This window comes from Sorex araneus, chromosome X (genome assembly GCF_027595985.1).
Source record: "Sorex araneus isolate mSorAra2 chromosome X, mSorAra2.pri, whole genome shotgun sequence".
Classification (NCBI taxonomy): Eukaryota; Metazoa; Chordata; class Mammalia; order Eulipotyphla; family Soricidae; genus Sorex; species Sorex araneus.
Window position 1 is genome coordinate 154,905,104 of NC_073313.1, and position 21,142 is coordinate 154,926,245.

The 21,142-nt window shown below is 45.0% G+C and overlaps 1 pseudogene and 1 gene segment (V, D, J or C); both read right to left on the minus strand.

The window, feature by feature from the left end:
* Positions 1-1,382: 1,382 nt before the first annotated feature.
* LOC105943501 (immunoglobulin heavy variable 1-2-like) lies at positions 1,383-1,821 on the minus strand (annotated as a pseudogene).
* Positions 1,822-16,301: 14,480 nt separating this feature from the next.
* Positions 16,302-16,742, minus strand: LOC101541755 (immunoglobulin heavy variable 1-2-like). The segment is given in 2 exon segments: positions 16,302-16,618; positions 16,697-16,742. Coding segments are annotated over 2 exon segments (363 nt in total).
* Between the last annotated feature and the right edge of the window lie 4,400 nt (positions 16,743-21,142).

A 21,142-nucleotide genomic window follows, 5' to 3' on the forward strand; every position in this document is an offset into this window, starting at 1 on the left:
GGATTTCTCACTGGAGAACTGTGTCTCCAAGACTGTGACAGGTGGGTACAAGCTGTGCTGGGCCGTGTGACTCCATGAGTTGGGGCTCTGCACCCCTGAAGTGGGGGTGGGGGCTTGTGTGCAGCCAGTCTAGGGGTTCTGAGCCCCAGGTCTGATGGAAGCTGGCACAAGGTGCCTCTTTTCAAGGTAGCCTTTGGGTTGACATGGCTTCTCTCAAGTCCTAGATTGAGGAAGTTTTGGGTGGTAAGGAGGGAAGTGTTGGGGTGCCATGTACTCACATGGTTCCTCTGCCTATCCCATGTGATGGGACAGTGGGAAGCAAGGGGACCAAGGGCTGGAAAAGGCTCCAATAGGGGTCTGAGGTCAATTTTACCCTGGTCCTGTGGGTGGGCAGGGAGTGTGGGGACAGATGTTGCTGGTGGACTGTGTGAGACTTATGCATTTGTGCGTGGATGTTTGTCCTCGATAGCAATTTGAGAGCAAGTGATAAATTGTGATTATTTATTCCCATATTACAAGGCATGCACAAAATTATACATACCATGCATTTCACATACATTTCCTAGGAATATTGGTCAGTTGGTTCGATCAGACCTCAGGTAAACTCAGCTTGGATTCATGACCCTGGGGTGGAGGGAGCAGCTCCTGAGGCCTCGCTCTAGATCCTGTCTGCTGGTCCATGCTACTGCCAGCCCTCCTGGGCACACCCCAGACCGTGTGTCTGTGCTTGGGTAATGACCTTCCCCTGAGCTGGGCTGAGATGCCCCCAACATGAGGACTTCATAGACCCTGACACTGACCATTTCCTTACCACCACATGATAGGAGAAATGTGACCATTGTCCCTTTCATAGAGGGTCATTTCCTCCATTGTCCATCGTCCAGGTGCAGAATTCCAGCTCAGCAATATATGAAGATTTACAAAGTTTCAGGGCTCCAAAGAAACTCCAGAAGATAGTCTGGCCAACTCCAGATTTCATCTCAGAGAAAAGGATTTCTTGCAGAGACCAAATTTCAAACAAAATGTGTAACATTGGGAGTCTGCCATGGGAAGAACTACAGTTCAGGAACCTGCAATGACCCCAGCCCAAACTTCCATGTTGTTCTTCCTGTGTCATCTGTGGTACTCAACACAAAATCCTAGAAGAAAATATAAAAATACAAGGTTTCTCAAGAGAAGCCATCTGCATTTTGGCCTTTGCTGAGGGACAGAGAAAGATCTTGAGACTTTCCCTCAAATTAAACCTGACCTTGAGAGCCCCATTCTGTGTCTCAGACCCTGACTCTCTGAGGAGGAAGTCTGGAGGATCAGCATCCCTGTCATCTCCTCATCCGGCATAGCTGCCTCCCCCTCAGTTTTCTGTCAGATTCAGGATGTGGTTGTCACACTGTGTCTCTCGCACAGTAATACACAGCCGTGTCCTCAGTGCTCAACCTGCTCAGTTCTATGTAGGCTGTCTTTGGACTTGTCTGCAGTGAGTTTGAGTCTGCCCTGGAACTTTGATATGTAGTATGTACTACCACTGTTAGGGTGTATCCTTCCCATCCACTCGAGCCCTTGTCCCGGGGCCTGCCGCACCCAGCTCATATCGTAGTTACTGAAGGTATATCGGGACGCCTTGCAGGAGGACTTCACTGATGTCCCAGGTTTTCCCACCTCAGCCCCTGACTACACCAGCTGTACCTGGGAGTTGACACCTGTGGAAAGTAGACAGGAGTGGGTGGACTACACTTGACTGGCCCCGTTCCCTCAGCCCAAGGAATGGGGATGCTTACCTGCAGCCACTGCCACGAGGATGAGTATTTTCCAGGTCCAGTCCATGGTGGGGACCGTGCACTCACGGGCTTCTGAAGGTGTGGGTGTGCTTGCTGTGTGGGGTTGTCAGGACACAGACACATCTGTATTTAACTCAGTGTCCCTCGTGTAATTTGCATATTCATGAGGAGGTAGAATTCATAGCTGAAGGCCTGGTCCAACCTGAGAAGGGGCTGCTGGAGGCCACCGGGCCCATCCTCAACGGGAGGGAAGAGGTCCACGTTCAGATCTTTGTTTGAGGAGATGAGACCTGCCCTGTCCCTGGATTCTGTGCAAACAGAGCTCCCCTTCCGGAGGGCCAAGCCCTTTCAGAATCTTCCTGTCAGGGCCCCCAACATCTGTATGGCCTGGACACATCTGGACACATCAGGGCTCTGAGGTATCAACTCCCAGATACTACAATGAGACTACGAAACCATCCTAATGCCCTAGTGGTTTCCATTGGAGATATTAAGAAGTCCAGAAACACCAACCACATACAGGTTTTATGGCTTATCAATGAATAAATATTCTTCTCTAAATGATAAGTGTGCCCAATTTAACCTTCTGTGTCCTGTACATATTTTAATGTTGGTTTTCTTGATAAATCAAAATTTAGTTTTATTGAAGAAGAAAACCCATTCTGAGGAGATTTCTGCCTCTCTGTACCTTTTTCTCCCATCTCTGCGCCCCTTCTGACATCTAGATGCTCTTGGGACTTGGCGCCCCCTGCAGCCAGATCTCCACCCTGCAGGGAGAGCCTCTGGGCTCTCAGGGGTTTTAACCTCTTGGCGACTCTAATACAGGATTGAATCCTGGGACTTCACTTCAGAAGCCTTGTTTACGAGTCATATTCTCTTATGGGACTTTTGATTTGGTTTTTAGCCACACCCAACATTTCTGAGGGCTTTTTCCTGACTCTGTGTTCAGGAATTGTTCAGGTAGATGCATCCTAGGAAAATATTGGCAAATCAAGTAGTTATATATATATATATTTATTTATACATATTTATACATATATAATAATTAAAAGGTGACACTGAGTTTTCTTTGCTAAGATTATGTAAAAGTAATACAATAAAAAATTAATTCTCTCAAAAAATAGTAAAAACCGTCAAATTCAAAGAGGATTTAAGTCTTTAAGATTGTAACATAAAAGTATATTATATTTGTTAAATTAACAAAGTCATTTATTTAAAAATTAATTTTTAGTTTTTTAAACAAAACTGTTCACAATAAAAATATATCAGTGCTTATTATTATTAGTGGAATTAAAACCCATTGTTGCAAACCATGATTAATTCACTCACTGTGCAAACATTAATTGAACTTACCTACTGTGTGTTAGTAAAGTTCTATATACAGGAAACAAAGGATAAATAAAATAATTTCTATCCGGTAAAAAATTACAAACTACTGATTTAAGCATTTGTGCGTCTATCTAGCCATGTAAACTGTCCATGAATAGTAATTGAGGGCAGTAGTAGAAGAGAAAATGGTGTGGATTGACTTATTAAAAGTCAATTCAACAACCTAGAATGCCTATCTCATAAAATTTTGAGACAACAACTTTGTTGCAGAAAGTAATTCTGAAAGAAGAGTGAAGGTGGGTTGTGAGTGAGCTGGAGAGTAAGACTACGCAGCAACAACAACAATGTCAAAGAGGCCATCAGTGTAGCAAACAGGATCTCTGAAATTTGCATGTAATGCTTCCAGAGATACTTACTTAAAAGAAATGGAGGCTGGGGCATCTTTTTTCCTAAGTCCAGTTTGCTTTTGATTGAAAGGTGCCTCTGAGCTCTATTCTGGACCCCCTTCTTCTCAAACCAATGTAGATTTATTAAGCTGTCCTAGCACTGAAATAGACCTGGACAGACACAGTACAGGAGCTAAGGCACTTGCCTTGCATCACGCAAACCACAGTTTGAATCCCTGGCACCACAAATGGCCTCAGGAATATAACTAAGGTTCACTCCTGACCATAGGGCTAGGAATAGACCCCGCGTACCAACAAGTGTGGCCAAACGAAAGCAAAATGAAATGAATTGGAGGATTCCTCACTGGAGTTGCCCATATTCCAGCTGGAAAGAATTTAATTTTTCTCTTTCATATTTCCTTAAACAAAACTATTTACCTAAAAGAAAAAAAAGACTGTAGGGGCTGTGCTATGTGAGTAGGGCATTTGCCTTGCATGGGGCCTACCCGGGTTCAATTCCCAGCAACCCATATGGTCCCCTGAGCACCGCCAGGAGTAATTCCTGAGTGCAAAGCCGAAAGTAAACCCTGTGCATCTCTGGGTGTGATGTAATCATTCAATAAATCAACAAAGAAAAATAAGACTTTAGATTTTTGTTTTTATTTTTAGTGCCACACCCCACAGTGCCCATAAAATATTCTAACACCAATCTCACATCCCTCAACTTCCCACCACCGTTATTTCAAATTTTCCCACCCCCATCCAAGCCTGCCCTGATGGCAGATCCTGAATAATTTATTTATTTATTCATTCATTTAATAAATTTTCCCCAGTTCTCCACTCAGCCAGGAGCAGCGGGGCAAGGGGCAGCGGGCTGTGGGAAGCGTTAGCAGGGTGAGTCCGTGGGCCAGCTGAGAGAAGCCTGACTCCACGATGCCCACCTGCGTTTCTGAGAACGGGTCCGGTCCCCAATTGCAGTCAACCAGCACAGAAGCACAGCCGATTCTTTTTGTCTGTTTGTTTTTGGTTTGGGGCCAAACCTGGCAGTGCTCAGGGCTCACTCCTATCTCTGTGCTCAAGGGCCACTTCAGGTGGGCCCTGGATTGATCAAACCTAGTTCAGCTGTGTGCAAGGCAAGGGTCTGAATGCCTGAGCTACATGCTAGCCCCGTAATGGTCATAGAGGGGGTCTTGGTCACACTCACTCTCCCTGGTGCACTACTCTGGCCTGACACGAGACACTCTGGGTGTTACTCTGAAGCCAGACAGACAGAGAAGGGTAGATAAGGGGAAGTATTTAATGCAGAGCCAGCCCTTCCTCTCTGAAATGTTTGCTCACAAGGAACAACTGATTAGGACTAGGCCTCTTCCACCCAGATCCCCCATTTTCTAGTAGCTAAGCAGTCACACCTAGAAACTGCCCCTGGCACCTGCCATGTAATCCCATCAACAGCCAACATTCAGAGACTATGAAACCAAACATTTGAGGCCCCTTGACATCTTATAGCCTAGTTCTCCCTCTCAGAGAACCTGGCAAGCTACCAAGAGTTTACTGCCTGCACGTGAGAGCCTGGCAGGCTCTCCATAGCATATTCATATTCCAAATACAGTAACAATGATGGGACTCATTCCCCTGACCCCGAAGAGTCTCTAATGTGCCACCGTTGGGAAGGATGAGTGAAGAGAGGCTGCTAAAATCTCAGGGCTAGAATGAATGGAGACCTCACTGGGCCCACTCAAGCAAATTGACAATCAACGGGATGACAGTGACAGTGAAATTAATAGAGTTTTTAAAAAACTAGGTATGAGTCCAACACAGCTGCTAACAAGTGTATTATATAACTGCAGTAGTAGGGTGACTATAAGTAAGTCAGAAATGTCACTTGTCACTTGTCACTTGTCACTTCACCTCAGGATTTCCTCTTGGCCCATGTTATTTCTCCTTCCACACCTCACCCCGCACACAGGCTCCCAGAGTGCATCCTGTGTGTTTGGTTCAGAGGAGACTGACCCTCAGTGGGCTTCCCTCTATGGAGGAATTTTTCTGTTTGTTTATTCATGCCCGGAGGGGGGAGTCTTGGATTAACTTCAGCCCAGAACTTTAACAAATAAGGTCACGCTAGCATTGTAGAAGGGTAGAACCGAGTAAAAGTTGCTCTAGAATTTTACAGAAATCAGAACGAGAAGAAAGCTAGAAACTGAAAAGTTTCGATGAACCTTCAACCCATCAGGAAGTTGGAGTCCTGGGCTTCCCTCAACACTGAAACATGGCAAGTCAGGGCCTGGGTGAGTTTCCAAGTTCCTGACTTTGTTGTCAGGAAAGGCTGAAGCTGAGTCCACACTCTCCGTCCTCCCTGTCCTCCTGCAGCTGTTTCAGGGTGTCACACAACCTAGAGGACAGTGACGGGGTCGTGTGGAGGGACTGAGCCAGCAACTCAGGGAGCCTGAGCCTGAGTCTCTGAAGGTTTCAGGTGACTTTTCCTCAGGGAATCCATCCTCCCAGCAAGAATGACAGGCCAGCTCAGATGTAATGTTGTTACAGACCCCTGAGCCATCAGAGACACACACCGGGCAAAGCGGCAATTATAGCTAATGGAAAGTAGCCTGACTCGGGGAGTGAGCACCATCCAGCAGAGTCTCATCTGGGATGCAAGGGAAGGGCCTGTTCTATCACTCAGGGAATAAGTTTGAAGCTCCTATAGGAGCCCTTGAGCCCCTCAGAGTGTGGCCCTGATGGGAGGCACTTCCTGTGTCTCCCAGAGGAGCAGGGAAGGGGCTGGTTCCTGGAGGGGCTACAGAGACTTTCCCTCAGCACCACTTCTGCCCTAGCCCACAGTCCATCATCCCCAACAGGGAAGGGATGAACGCCCTCGGCAGTGCAGAGGCCTATCCAGGTCCACCCAGGCTACGACATTTCTCAGGAAAAAGCAACTAATTTTTCTATGAGTCTATAATGTGCGGTTTGTTGAGGGCAAATGTCCCATGGCAATAACTCAAGTATGGTCCCACAATCTGCCTGAGAAGAGAAGACTCTGTCGAGTTCTTAGAGTTCCCTTCCCTCAGACAGGGATGGATTTAGGGTGGACAGGAGAACTGCTGTGCGCTGAGCAAAGCTTTGTAATTTCAAGATCATAGTATCATGACCAAGAGAATGAGACCCTGTGTCGGATTCAGGGATCTTGGAAAGTGCAAATCGTTCAGGATCTTGAGCTTGAAAGTTGCAGCCAATTCTTACAGGCCAATTAAACAGAGCCCCACAATATTAATAGACAAACTAAAAACCATCCTCTATGACAGGAAATACAGCATCATGTGAGAACCCAGGCCACCCCCTGCTGGACCCAAGGGAAGGGAAAGGCTGTGGGACAGCCCCACAGGAGGAGTCCCAGAGGGGAAGGACCCTGAGGCACTTGTATCTGGATAGTTTCCCTGACATCACACTCTCCTGCCGAGCCATGGAGGGATCTCACTTTACACACAGGAACGTTACCTGACTGGGCCTCACTGAAACCTGAGCTGAAGGAACTCGGGTGAAAGCAGAGATTCCTGAACCATAATGAAGACCAAGGATGGTGCAGTGCGGGGGATGTGATGGAAAGAACAGAAAGGGGCATGTATGGAGAAAAAACAGAGACACAGAAACAGCTCAAGAAGTGATGGGCTGAGTTTGTGTGGTGGACGGACAGATGAGCTGGAGCGTGTGGGTCAGTGAAGGACAGAGGCAGCTGCATGAACCAGCTCTGAGAGGGTCTGATGGGGGGTGAGTGTTGGGGGAAGAGAGTCGGGGGCTGAGATGTGAGGGTGTCACTGAACATGGAGCCGCTCTGAGGGAGCGATGGGGAAGGGTCCTGGTACAGACGCTGGATCCAGCCTGACTCATTAAGGCTGGGTGGTAACAGGTTGTAGGAAGTGTGAGAAGCTTGAACAAAGTTGGCACAATGATCCTTGCAGGGGGGGTGCAAATGGACCTGCGCAAAGACTGAGTGATGGCAGGGCAGGGACCCGAGGTCACTCTGAATACAGCACGGATTAGTTATTATGGTATTCTGATTCTCCTGGTGGACTTTACCTCCTCCTAGTCCCCGTGCCCCTTTCAGTCCTGAGCGCCCTCTGGTGGCCCTGGAGATCCCGGCAGGCCAGTCTGTCTCCGCAGGTTTGTGTCTGGTCTCACCCGGCCTTCCCCCTCACTATGTCTCTCCACCACCAATGATCCCAGTATCCCTCCCACCATCCCCACCCCATCCCTCACCCCACCCCGCCTCTGTGGCAGGGCATTCCCTTTTGCTCTCTCTCTCCTTTTCTGTGTTGTGGTTTGCAATAAAGGTATTGTGTGGCCATCGTGTTCGGTCTGTTGTCTACTTTCAGCACTCATCTTCCATCCCAAGTGGATCCTCCAAGCACCCCTTGCTTGGTGTTACCTTCTCTATCTGGGCTGCCTTTCCCCCAGCATGTGAGGCCGGCTTCCAAGCCACGGAGCAAACCTCCTGGTATTTATCTCAACTATTCTTTCATGTTAGTCTCCCATTCTGTTAATTTATATTCCAGAGATGAGTGCAGTCATTCTATGCCTGTCTCTCTCTTTCTGACTCATTTCACTTAGCATGATACTGTTCATGTTGATCCACTTGTATTCAAATTTAATAACTTTATCTTCTCTAACCGCTGCATAGTATTCCATTGTGTATATGTATCAAAGTTTCTTTAACCAGTCATCTGTTCTCAGGCGCTTGGGTTTTTTCCAGATTCGGCTATTGTAAACAGTGCTAAAATGAACATATAAGCACAGGTGTCATTTCGACTGTATTGTTTTGCCTCTTTGGGATATATTTCCAGAAGTGGTATTGCTGGGTCAAATAGGAGCTCAATTTCTAATTTTTCTGAGCAGCATCCATATTGTTTTCCAAAAGGACTGGACAAGTCGGCATTCCCACCAGCAGTGAAGGAGAGTCCCTTTTTCTCCACATCCATGCCAACAGCGGTTGCTTTTGTTTTTTGGATGTGTGTCAATCTCTGTGGTGTGAGGTGATATCTCATAGTTGTTTTGATCTGTAATTCCCTGATGGTTAGTGATGAAGAGCAATTTTTCATGTGCCTTTTGGCCATTCGGATATCTTCCTTGAGTAAGTGTCTGCTCATTTCATCGCCCCATTTTCTGATGGGGTTGGATCTTTTCTTCTTGTAGAGTTCAATCAGTGCCTTATATACCCTTGATATCAACCCCTTTATCAGATGGGTATTGGTTGAATATCCTTTCCCATTTTTTAGATTGTTTTTGTATTCTGGTCTCTATATCTTTTGTGGTGCAGAAGCTTCTTAGTTTAATATAGTCCCATTTGGTTATCTCTGTTTCCACTTGGTTGGTCAGTGGCATTTCATCTTTGAAGATACATTTAGCTTCAATATAGTGGAGAGTTTTGCCGACCTTGTCTTCAATGTACCTAGTGGATTCTGGTCTGATGTTGAGTTCTTTAATCCATTTTGATTTCTAACTCTTGTGCATGGTGCCTGTGCCTTAGGTGGCCTGGCCCAGAGCCACCTCCCCACCTCCCCAGGCCTCCCCACACAAGGGGGAGAGGGGAGTGCACAGCCAGATGTTGAAAATAGTACATTCAATGCAGAGTTGTTAGCATACTTACAGAACATCTGTCTGAAGTAGGGTTGAGGTAAGGACATAGGTGTGACAGATCATTTACATAGATAAACATTGGACAGAGGAAATTATCTTGGGAGATTAACTCAAGAAGACACTCTGTCTCCCAGGGACATCTACATTGCTTTTATCTCTCCCTCTAGCTGCATATGTTATCAATACTTGCAGATGTTTGGATAAGCACAGTAAGAGACAAAGATCCTAATACTTAGTTCTCTAGGCCCTGAGAACAAGCAAGCCTTTTACTATAAGTACGAGAATAAGTCTTCAGGCCAGTTCATCTTGTCCTTCCCCATGGGGGGCCTGTCTCTTAAGTTTTATTAGTTTGCATCAAGGCCATGCATTTTTGATTTCTAGAGTGTCCTGTTTTGATACCAAGGTAGCTTTGCCACTCACCCGGGCCCATCCCAGTCCCAAGGTGGGACCTCCCTTTTGGGGTGTTAGGAAACACAGCAACTAAAGTTTGAGTCAAGTAAATATCACCGCATAATTATGCCTAGAAGTAGATATATTTCGAATTCAATCAACTCCCAAATATTAGGAGCATATCATTAATGGTCTTTCTGTGTTTAACCAAAGAACATTGCTCTATAGTAAAATATAAAATGATATAGGGGAAATAGAAAAACAGGTACAAATACACAGCACATCAAATACAAAGCAGTACAAATACAGTGTTCAGAATTAACAGAAAGCTTTGCCTCATAAGTAATCAAGAGTAACTTGGGGAACTGAGACAAAGATAGGTCAATTAAAGGAAAGGTTAAAGATAAATTTTAACCGAATCAGGGATGCTAGCAAGCTTCTCAAGGAGGAGGAAAGGGGCAATTCACCAATGAAGCCTAAAACACAACACTTAGGAGAGTTCCATAGCTTAAGAGCAGGACTCGGATATTCACACAGCTCTGGTCCTGGGGTGATCACTCAACCAGCAATCACATTTAAAGCATAACTGCCATGATGGTAATTTCCTACTCTCTTCTTGCCTGGAGCACAGCCCTGAGAGTTTTCTAATCTTACTTGCTTTAGAATCCTTTTAGTTAGTCCTATAATACTCAGAGAACCACCCCAACTTTGGGCTCATTATTAAGGGGGCAGTGTCCCACTGGATACCTGGAGGTGTTGCAGTTCTCCCTGGCACAGCCCCTTGGCCACTAGAGGACATTGGACTTGTAGAGAGTTCCCCAGGCCCCAACTTGTGACATTTCTAAGAATAACATAGATTAATTGGCCTTGATTTGCTGGTGCCCAATTTTGTAAACACACGCAAAAAAGAGGGCAGCATGGGGCACACGGGAAGTGGCACTCTATCTCTCCCGCCACCTGCTTTCAGTAGTCTCCAGCCGCTTCCCCCATCCCAGGGAGGTTGATGGCAATGATAAAGCAGGCAAAGGAATGAGGGCTAGGCTGGTTGGTCTCAGTTGCAGTTTATTCCAATCTCCTCTCTATACACTCCTGTCTCTCTCTCTGCTTCTTCTTCCCCCATGCTACTTCATTCTCCTCCTCTGGATCTGGATCTGGATCTGGCTTCTCCAGATCTGCCTCCGTCATTTGCCCCTGAGCCCACTCTTACAGCCAAGTTAAATCACCAAGAATGAGAGGTCGGGGCTTACACATAGGTGTGGTCACAATCAATAGGGGTAAAATTCTTTCCCTCAGTGGATGCTTCTTCTAGGACAGAGTCTCTTTCAGCAGGATGACCCGCCCAAGAGCAGAGTCCCATGGGTGTGTTTCTCCTCTCCTTGTCCAACTAACATATATAAGCATTCATAATATTAATCATTGTGTATGGACACAGCAAGAGATGCATTAAACTTATAGAAATGTTCTCCTGGGATCATGTCAATCTCAGACTACAATGCTCAGGCCTGATTAGTTTTTCTTCTCCCTAGCAGGGTCCTAGTCTCGTCATTGCTTTTGGATCATGACAGCATTTGTCCATGATCAAGCTCTTAACTTATAGTTAAGCATTAGGCACTTTGGCCAGGCCCTTTTCGATGCCAGGGTAGCACATAACTCACTGCTTGCCCTGGGTCTGTCCCGTCCCTCGTCGGGACTCTGCCTTTGGGGTGCTAGGAACTAAAGGCAACTGAGGCTTAAGTCGAGAAAGCAGATGCCCAGGAATGAATAATATTCAAAGCCAATTGAATCCCAAGTTATAAAAGCATATTAACAACTGTCTTTCTTTGCCCATACAACAAGGACATTGCTTTTAAGTAAGCTATTAAAAAGACACAAGGAGAGGAGAAAAGCAATATTAACTTACAATACAAGTTCAGTATCCTTGAAAGAGCTGACCTTACAAATTAACAGAGTCTGATTAGGGGGAAAAACTGATTAACTGGTTGGGGAAGAGAGCAGAGAGAAGTGGTTACAGATAGACAAAGGAATGACAGTGACTCGGGAGCACTTTGATGGGTTTGACCCGATAAACCTAAGTTCCTTGTGGTGAGGGGAACAGGACATACCAATGTTGTCTAAAAATGTCTACAGAATATTACCAGATAAACCCAAACTCTTTGTAACAAGGGAGAAAGGACAAACCAATGATATAATATACCCAATGGCTTAAGACTTGGGAAACAGACAACTTTGACGTCAGCAAAACTTCAACCTCACCTCTGCATTTGAGTGTCAAGGCCAGTGCTCCAGCAGCTTCTTAAAGTCAAAACAATACTCTCCTTCTCTCTGCCACCTGCTCCTTAGTGCACTCAGGCATTCTCCATCAGCCTCTATAGACCATTGTTCTCCTAATAAACTCTGTCACATGACGAAGGGTCTATGACTCATGTGGGTGGCTATGTCCCGGCCATGCTTCACTCATAAATCTTTGAGCATCTACTGCCAAAGACAGACGAACCATCTCCTTGTTCGCAGAGTCCCTGTGGTTATGAATAACCACATGCAGGGAGACAGGGGTCCAAGCATTTGATCAATGGCCTCTGCAAAGGGGACGTTTCCCCAGTCCCACGGTGATGCTCCTCACTTCATGCTGAAAACTCATCAGGGAAGACAGGGCATGGATCGAACTATCTGGTATTTTTTGACTCAAAACCTTTGAAAGGAGAGAATTTTCCTGAGAATCAAGGAAGGGCACAATACATGTCCCCAGCGTCAGTCAAAACATTTCCTTTCTTCCCATCATTTCCAATGTCACCTGAGGGTCTTCTGCAGAGATGCTGAACACAGGAGCTTGTGTGCCTTGGGCCTCCCCAGAACAGGAAACTGAAAGTCTCCTCAGGGACAGAGTGAGGGGAACTGAGTTTCCTGTCTGTTCAGGACAGAGGAGGATCTTTAGACCTGTGTCAGGCTAGGAACTTCCCACACTTCTACTCACCAGGGAGCAATTCCTGCCCCAGTGCCCTCTCTGTGTGCAGCTGGGACAGTCATTTTGTGCACCTGGCACATGGTGCAGGGCCTTGGAGATTGAAACAGGTTCAAGACTTGGAGTTCAGGGAATAGAATGCTGTGAGGGTTCAGAGGTTGAAGTCAGGGTTAAAGCCCATACCCCCCAAAACATTCAACTGTGTGGATCAGTTCTCCTATTGTGCTGCTCTTGTTGCTACCTTGCTGTGTATCCTTTAAGCCCCATATGATGAGACAGATATCTGTATAATTCCCTTTCATGTGGACTGATTCACTCAGCATGATATCCTCTAGTTTTTTCTGTATTGCAGAAAGTTGAGTGATTTTCAACTCAGGAAGCACAGTAAGGCCCACAGAGAATAGACAGGATTAGGACTCTCTGTAGGGTTCTTCATGTATGTGAAATTTATGAGTAAGATGCCTCAGGGCAATGCCCCGGACTTTCTATTCAGTTGGACATGTGTAACACTAGGAGAGTGATATGAGAAGTGATATTGATATGAGAAGGTGGCATTCCTAGGTGTCACTTGGAGTTGTCACTATACAAGTAGGACAGTGGGGAGACTGAGAACAGTCTGACCTCTCCAGACTGTAGGTAGCAGTTCAGTCCCCAAGAAGTCCTATCTTGGCGCCTTCTCTGTGCAGAGGCAGGACAGGTGCATTGAGAACAATCCTCAAGTTCTGATTTCTGGACTGCCCTGTCCCAGGAATCAGTCAGTGCCTTTCTGCTCTACCACATTGACAATCCAGGCTGGCCTTCAGGTCGGGCCCCTGCTTCTGAGTTCTGCATTAATCTTGGTTGGAACTTTCACCCATATTGTGCTCATTGTGCCTTCAGAGACTGAAGGGTCATCCTTATTCATGTATGTTCAATGATCTCCTAGGGGAGGGAAAGAAAATACTCTCACATCAGATATGAGAAATTTCCCTGTCATTTTTGGGAAAGGTTTTGTTCCCTTTTTGTAAATTGACCATTTGATAAATTTGGTAACATATTTCAAAGTGAAAGTATGATTATTGGATTCTGCATAAGAAGTAAAAGTAAAGTTCAACTACTGGATCATGTATATTCTCAGTAATACTGTGTTCTGCATGACTGATCACCATCACATAGTTATACTATCTGAGGCTTCTCTAGTATGTGCATTTGTGAATGGATACAGGTCCTCAATATCAATTGAGAGAAAGTGATATATTTTAAACATTTTTTCCCAGATTGCAAGTCATGCACAGGATTAATGTCTCACTCAATACCATATATTTCCCAGGAATATTGGTCAGCTGTTCAATCATGTCATCCTGCATAGGATTGACAGAACACTAGACGAAGGACAACCATGCAAGCAAGCAAGGTTCCTAAAAGGAATCAGCATGATCTACCAAATCCACACAGTGACAAAGCTCATTGAGTTTTCTCAACAGTTCAAGATGCCACTCAGTCTAATGTTCATTGATTTAAAGAAGGCCTTCGATTTTGTTGAGACTGAAGCGGTCATCGAAGCCCTAGACAAATAGGGCACTCAAATCCAGTACATCAGGATTCTCCATGAGCTGTATTATGGATTCACTACCAGAATCTCACCATTCTACAAGGAAGTGATCATCAACTTTAAGAGAGGGTTTGAAAAAAAAAAACAGAGGGTTTTGGCAGGGTAATACCATTTCACCAAAACTCTTCAGTGCCACCCTTGAGAACATCATGTGACAATTTGAATGAAAGGGAATGGGAGTGAAGATAGATGATCGCCAACGACACCACCTCCACAACACTGATGAAATTGATCTAATAACACCATAAATCATCCAAGCGGCAAGAACACTGGCTGACTTTGACCGCGAGCATGGAAAGGTTGGACTGCAGCTGAGTCTCCCAGACAATGTTTATGAAAAATGGTCTACTTCCTGATGTTCCATTTGTTCTCAACGGAATGATCATCTCCAAATGCAGCAGTTATGTGTGCCTAGGTGAAGAACTCAACATTAAGAACGACCTGGCACCTGAGTTATGTAGGAGGAACAGAGTGGTGTGGAATGCCTTAAAGAACGAAGAAGAAATAGCTAAGAGGATGAAGAACTTCCAGCACCAGGCACATCTCTTTGACTCCACCATTCTTCCTGCACTAACATACTCCTCAGAGACCTGGGCCCTATGAAAACAGGATGAGAACGCTGTTCGGGTCTCCCAAAGAGGAATTGAAATAGCTATGCTTGGAGTATCACGTGTCACTCAAGTGAGAGAAGGAATCTAAAGTTCTGACCTCAGTCGATGATTAAGAATCAGAGATGCTGTCTCATTTGCCAAGGAGTCAAAAATCAGATGGGCCAGAAACGTAATGCAATTTGGAGATGACCGCTGAATTAGAGCCATTACTGACTGGATTCTATGGGACGTCAAAGGAACATGTGGCTGCCCAACTACAAGATGGTCAGACATCTTTGTCAAGACCCTGAAAAAATGATTTTGTACTCTTCGTGTTCCTGGAGTGAGCAGAAGACATTGGGCTACACTGGCACTGGACAGGGATGAACGGAGATGTTAATGGCACTCGCTCAAGCAAATAGATGATCAAGTGATATCAAGTGATCAAGTGATTGGTCAATTGTTGAGATCAGACCCCAGGTAAACTCAACTTGGATGCATGACCCTGAGGTGGAGGGAGCAGCACCAGAGGTCTCCCTCTAGATCCTGTCTGCTGGTCCATGCTACTGCCAGCCCTCCAGGGCACACCCCAGACCGTGTGTCTGTGCTTGGGTAACGACCCTCCCCTGAGCTGGGCTGAGATGCCCCAACATCAAGACTGCACAGACCCTGACACTGACCATTTTCTTACTACCACATTGCCAAAAACCAATGCCTGGGAACCGCCAGGAATCAAATCCAGGAAACCAATATGTCGGTACAGCCTGACCTGTAACTAAGGAACAACCATTTCTTGGGGAAAATATCAAAGTACCTTTTGAAGGTTGCAGAACAATGCCCAGAGGAATTGCCATCAGGGCTCACATCCAGTTTCATTAAATTTTGCATTCTTTGCTATTCCCCCATTCTGCCCTCTTCCTCATATAATCAACTATAAAAAGCTATCTTAAGAGAATCCAAATAAGAGATTGCTCCCATTCTTCTTCTGTCTGTCTCATTCTTCTTCTGTCTATCTACTTTTCACTCTCGCACCCTCTCCAGGCCACCCACGTAGACCAATTTCCACGGGACTGGACACAACATGATAGGAGAAATGTGACTGTGGTCCCTTTCATAGAGGGTCCTCTCATCCACTGTCCCTTGAACAATGGCAGGATTTCAGTTCAGGACTATGGAGATACAAACATGCACAGAGGGGCAGGGCTCCAAAAAACTCCAGAAAGGGGTCTGGACCACACCAGGATTTCAGCTCAGAGAAAAGGATTTCTTGCAGAGACACAGAATTTCAAACAAAATGTGAAACATTGTGAGTCTGCCATGGGTAGACCTTCAGTTCAGGAAACTGCAATGACACCAACCCAAACTTCTACGTGATTCTTCCTGTACCATCTGTGGTGCTCCACACAAAATGCTAGAAGAAAATATGAGTGACACCAGGTGTTCTAGAGAGAGGTGGCCTTCGTCTTGCCTGTTTATGACAGACAAAGAGAGATCCTGAGTCTTTCCCTCAAATGAAGCCTGGCCCTGTGAGCCCCATTTTGTGTCTCAGACCCTGACTCTCTGAGGAGGAAGTCAGGAAGATCAGCGTCCCGGTCATCTCCTCACCCGGCACAGCTGCCTCTCCCTCAGTTTTCTGACACACTCAGGATGTTGTTGTCACACTGTGCCTCTCGCACAGTAATACACGGCCGTGTCCTCAGTGCTCAGTCTGCTCAGTTCCATGTAGGCTGTGTCCTTGGACTTGTCTGCAGTGAGTGTGAGTCTGCCCTGGAACTTCTGTGCGTAGTTTGTATTATCATTGTAAGGGCTTACCCTTCCCATCCACTCGAGCCCTTGTTCCGGGACCTGCAGCACACAGTGCATATAGTAGCTGGTGAAGGTGTATCCGGACGCCTTGCAGGACATCTTCACTGATGTCCCAGGTTTTCCCACCTCAGCCCCTGACTGCACCAGCTGTACCTGGGAGTTCACACCTGTGGACAGCAGACAGGAGTGGGTGGACTCCACTTGACTGGCCCCGTTCCCTCAGCCCAAGGAATTGGGACGCTTACCTGCAGCCACTGCCACCAGGAAGAGAATTCTCCAGGCCCAGTCCATGGTGGGGACCGTCACTCAGGGGCTTCTGAAGGTGTGGGTGTGGCTGCTGTGTGGGGTTGTCAGGACACAGACACATCTGTATTTAACTCAGTGTCCCTCGTGTAATTTGCATATTCATGAGGAGGTAGAATTCATAGCTGAAGACCTGGTCCAACCTGAGACGGGGCTGGTAGAAGCCACTGGGTCCATCCTTAAGGGGAGTGAAGAAGTCCATGATCTCATCCTTGTTTGAGGAGATGGCACCTGCCCTGTCCCAAGACTCTGTGCACACAGAGCTTCCCCTGCAGAGGGCCAAGCCCTTTCAGGACCTTCCCCTGAGGGCCCCCACATCTGTATGGCCTGGACACATCTGGACATACCTGGGCTCTGAGGTTATTTCTGAGATCCTGGAACTCCCCAAGGGATACTACAGGGAGACTACAAAACCACCCTAATGCTCCAGTGATTTTCATCGGAGATATTAAGTCCAAAAGCACCACCTGAATACAGGTTTAACTACTTATCAATTAATAAATGTTCCTCCCCAAAAGATAAGTGTGCACAATTTAACTTTCTGTGTCCTGTACTTAATTTAATTCTGTTTTTGCAAGAGTGCAAACTTTAGGTTTTTCTAAAATTTATTATTATTATTATTATTATTATTATTGAATCACTGTGAGATGCAACCTTACAAAACTGTTCATGATTCGATTTCAGTCATAGTTTCTGAAGAAAAATCCCTCTCACCTCTGAACCCACTTCAGGCCTGCAAGTCTCTGATCCTGGGACTTGGCGCCCCCTGCAGCCCGTTCCCACCCTGCAGGGAGAGCCTCTGGGCTCTCAGGGGCTTTAACCTCTTGGTGTCTCAAATACAGGATTGAATCCTGGGACTTCCCTTCAGAAGCCTTGTTCACGAGTCATATTCTTTTATGGGCCTTTTGTTCTTGTTTTGAGCCACACCTGGCAGTTCTGAGGACTTACTCCTAGCTCTGTGCTCAGGAATCGCTCAGGTCCATGCATCCTAGGAAAACATTGGAAAATAAAATAGTTATATATATATATATATATATATATGTACACACACATATATAACAATTACAAGGTGACACTGCGTGTTCTTTGATGAAATTATGTAAAAGGAATACAATCAATATTTCTCTCAAAAATGATAAACTCTCAATCTAATAGAGGATTTAACTATGTAACTACAGACTTAAAATATATCATATTAAATTTGCTAAAAAATTGGAGATTTCAAAAACCTTGCATGAGTCAAACACTGCTGCCAACATATTTATTACATATCAGCATCATTTTAACAAATATAAGTAAACACAAAATGAGTAGAATAAAATAAATAAAGCTTTATGGCACGTATTACTTGAACTCTACTTTTTTCAGTGATGCAAAGATTGCAAATATTTAAAGAAATTTACTCAGAAAAATGCAAGTGCAGAGAAAGAGTGAGCCGTGTTCCTGAGAATACATGGGCTTCTCCAAATGGGAAAAATACTTGAGTTCTGATTTCTGGTCAGACATGTTAGAAATCTGGAAACATCTTTCCAACCAGCACAAGTGAAAACCTGAGCAACTGAAACTCAGAGATTCACTTTCAGTCTCTCTGTGAATAATAGAAAAAGGGATATGGAGAAAGAAGGAAAATAGTATCACTTGTATCACTTGTCATCTGGTTGATCTTCGATTTGCTTGATCGGTCACTTGTAATGTCTCCATTCGTCCCTGTCACGTGCTAATATAGCCCAGTGATATCTGCTTGCTCCAGGAATACAAAGAGCCTCAAACCGTTCATTCAGGGATTTGATGAAGAAGTCTGACCATCTCGTAGGTGGGCGGCCACGCAGTCTTTTGATGTCCCATGGAATCCAGTCTGTAACAGCTCTAGTCCATAGGTCATCTCTGAATTGAATTACATGTGCAGCCCATCTGGTTTTTGATGCCTTGGCAAACAAGACAGCGTCCCTGATTCTTGATCGTTGATGGAGGTCGGAACTCTGGTTTCCTTCTCTCACTTGAGTGAAACATGATACTCCAAGCAAAGCTCTTTCAATTCCTCTTTGGGATACCCAAATAACGTTCTCATCCTGTTTTTCTAGGGCCCAGTTCTCTGAGGCATATGTTAATGCAGGAAGAATGGTGGAGACGAAAAGATGTGCCCAGAGCCAGAGGTTTTTTGTCCTCTTAACCACTTCTACAACGCTCTTGAAGGCATTCCACACTTCTCTCTTCCCCCTGCTCAGTTGTGGTGCCAAGTGGTTCTTCATGTTGAGTTCTCTACCCAGGTACACATAGCTGCTGCATTTGGAGATGTTTGTTCCATTGAGAGCAAATGGAAAATAGATAAAATAGTATTATCTAAATAAATTTACTTAGAGAAATGCAAGCAGAGAGAGATAAAGATAGAGATAGAGATAGAGAGAGATAGAGAGAAAGAGAGAGAGAGAGAGAGAGAGAGAGATGCAATCCTGTCACAGGATTGTGAGAGGAAGGACAGTCCAAACACAGAATCTGGTCATCATCACTTGAGCCATCTTCTCCTTTATTGAACCCTAGGGTCCTCTATGGGTCCTCTCTCTCTCTCTCTCTCTCTCTCTCTCCTCTTTATATTGCAATAAGACACCGAAAGGTTATCATGTATATCCTTTTTACTACTATCAAAACTCAGTTCTTGTCCTGAGTGATCATATCTAACTATTCCTGTCATACTGTTCCTTCTCTGTCCTTCACCCCCCACACAATTGTAGCAAGCTTAAAATTATTGACCTGTCCTTCTCGCACCCACGTTTCCTGGCATTGAATATTAATCTCATAAAAAAAGTTTAAATCCCACAGGACAGTAAAATTATTCTATCTGTCCCTCTCCTTCTGACTCTTTTCACTCACCCTGATATTCTCCATATCCCTTCATTTGTATGTGAATTTCATGATATAATTTTTTCTAGTGGCTACATGGTATCCCATCGTGTATACTCCATTCCAGTTATCTGTTCTCAGATACTCAAGTTGTTTCAGATTTGGCTATTGTGAATACAATATTGTGATGCATTAAACATGGGCATACACATATATTTCCAAATTAGTATTTTGTGTCCATTGGGGTCAATGCCAAGAGTGGAATTTCTGTGTCATGTGGAACCCTCAATTCTTAGTATATTGTCTAGTAGCCAAGTCTTTTTTGAAAGAGGTCAATCTGTTTGATATTCCCACCAGCAGAGAATGAGGATTGAATGTCCCTCACATCTAGGCTAACACAGAATATTTTGGTTCTTTGTGAGATGTGACTTTTTCCCTGGTAGGAGGTGATATATCATTATTGTTTAAATTTGCATTTCTCTGTAAGTGACAGGGATAATTTGTTCCAACATTTCTTTGTCTCACAGTTGCCTTTAAGGATGTATCTTTTCCAAACCCCCATTTCAGATGGGGTATATATTTTTTGTTGTTAAATTATACAAGTGTTTTATATTGTATATGATTTATTAATCCTGCATCAGATGAAGGACAGGCAGATATTTTCCTGCAGTTTTTTTGCTTGTATTTTGATTCTGGTCAACATTTCATTTACATTGATTAGGCCATTTAAAACAGAGAGACTGACAAAGTATGAAATGGGCGAAAATTTTGGCTCCACTTTGATCCCAAAATAATTAGTTAATGGGAGGGAAATTGAAACAAGATGACAAAGAACTATGTAGTTAAACTCAGCTAAGAGTAACCACTTGTTGTTCATACAAAACGTTTGTCACGGGCTGACCACAATTACAAACACAAATTCACCTTCAATGTGGGATGCACAATCAGCCAAGAGAGTCGGTGAGTCCTCAGGTGGAATTGTGACCAATGTGGGTGGTCATTGCAGGTTCAGAGTTGGGACACACTTCAAGTGTCTTCACAGCACAGGGTCTCACTCAGGTCTCACTCAGCCTCTGTGCACACAGCAAGGTCCTAGGATGTAGTTCCTCCTTCCACAAGCACCGGGTGAAACAAACTACTCTGGCCTCACTCCCACTGCCTTCTCAGAGAGTCACCAGGGCTCAGCACTTCCCCTTCAGACTAAGATGAGCCTCGGGCACTTACTGTGTCTCCTGGAAAACCAAATGCATTCACTAGTGGAGATGATCATAGTCGTGTTCACGGCAGCACCAAGTGCAGTAGCCAAGATGCACACATAACACACAATTGCAGCATTCAGTTCTGTCTGTTTCGTCATTCAGCCATGGAGGCCATTCTTTCTCTCCTTCGGTTCTGTTTGAAGGACAGTGATCATTGTTCCCTTCCTTCTCTCACTGAGATTCCTGAGTCTCCCTGTCAGTGTTTTCTTCAGGTCAGACAACACCGAGAGGATTGTTGCTCTCCGCACATGCACAGAGCATTGGATGTTCTGATGTTTTGACCTGGATTCA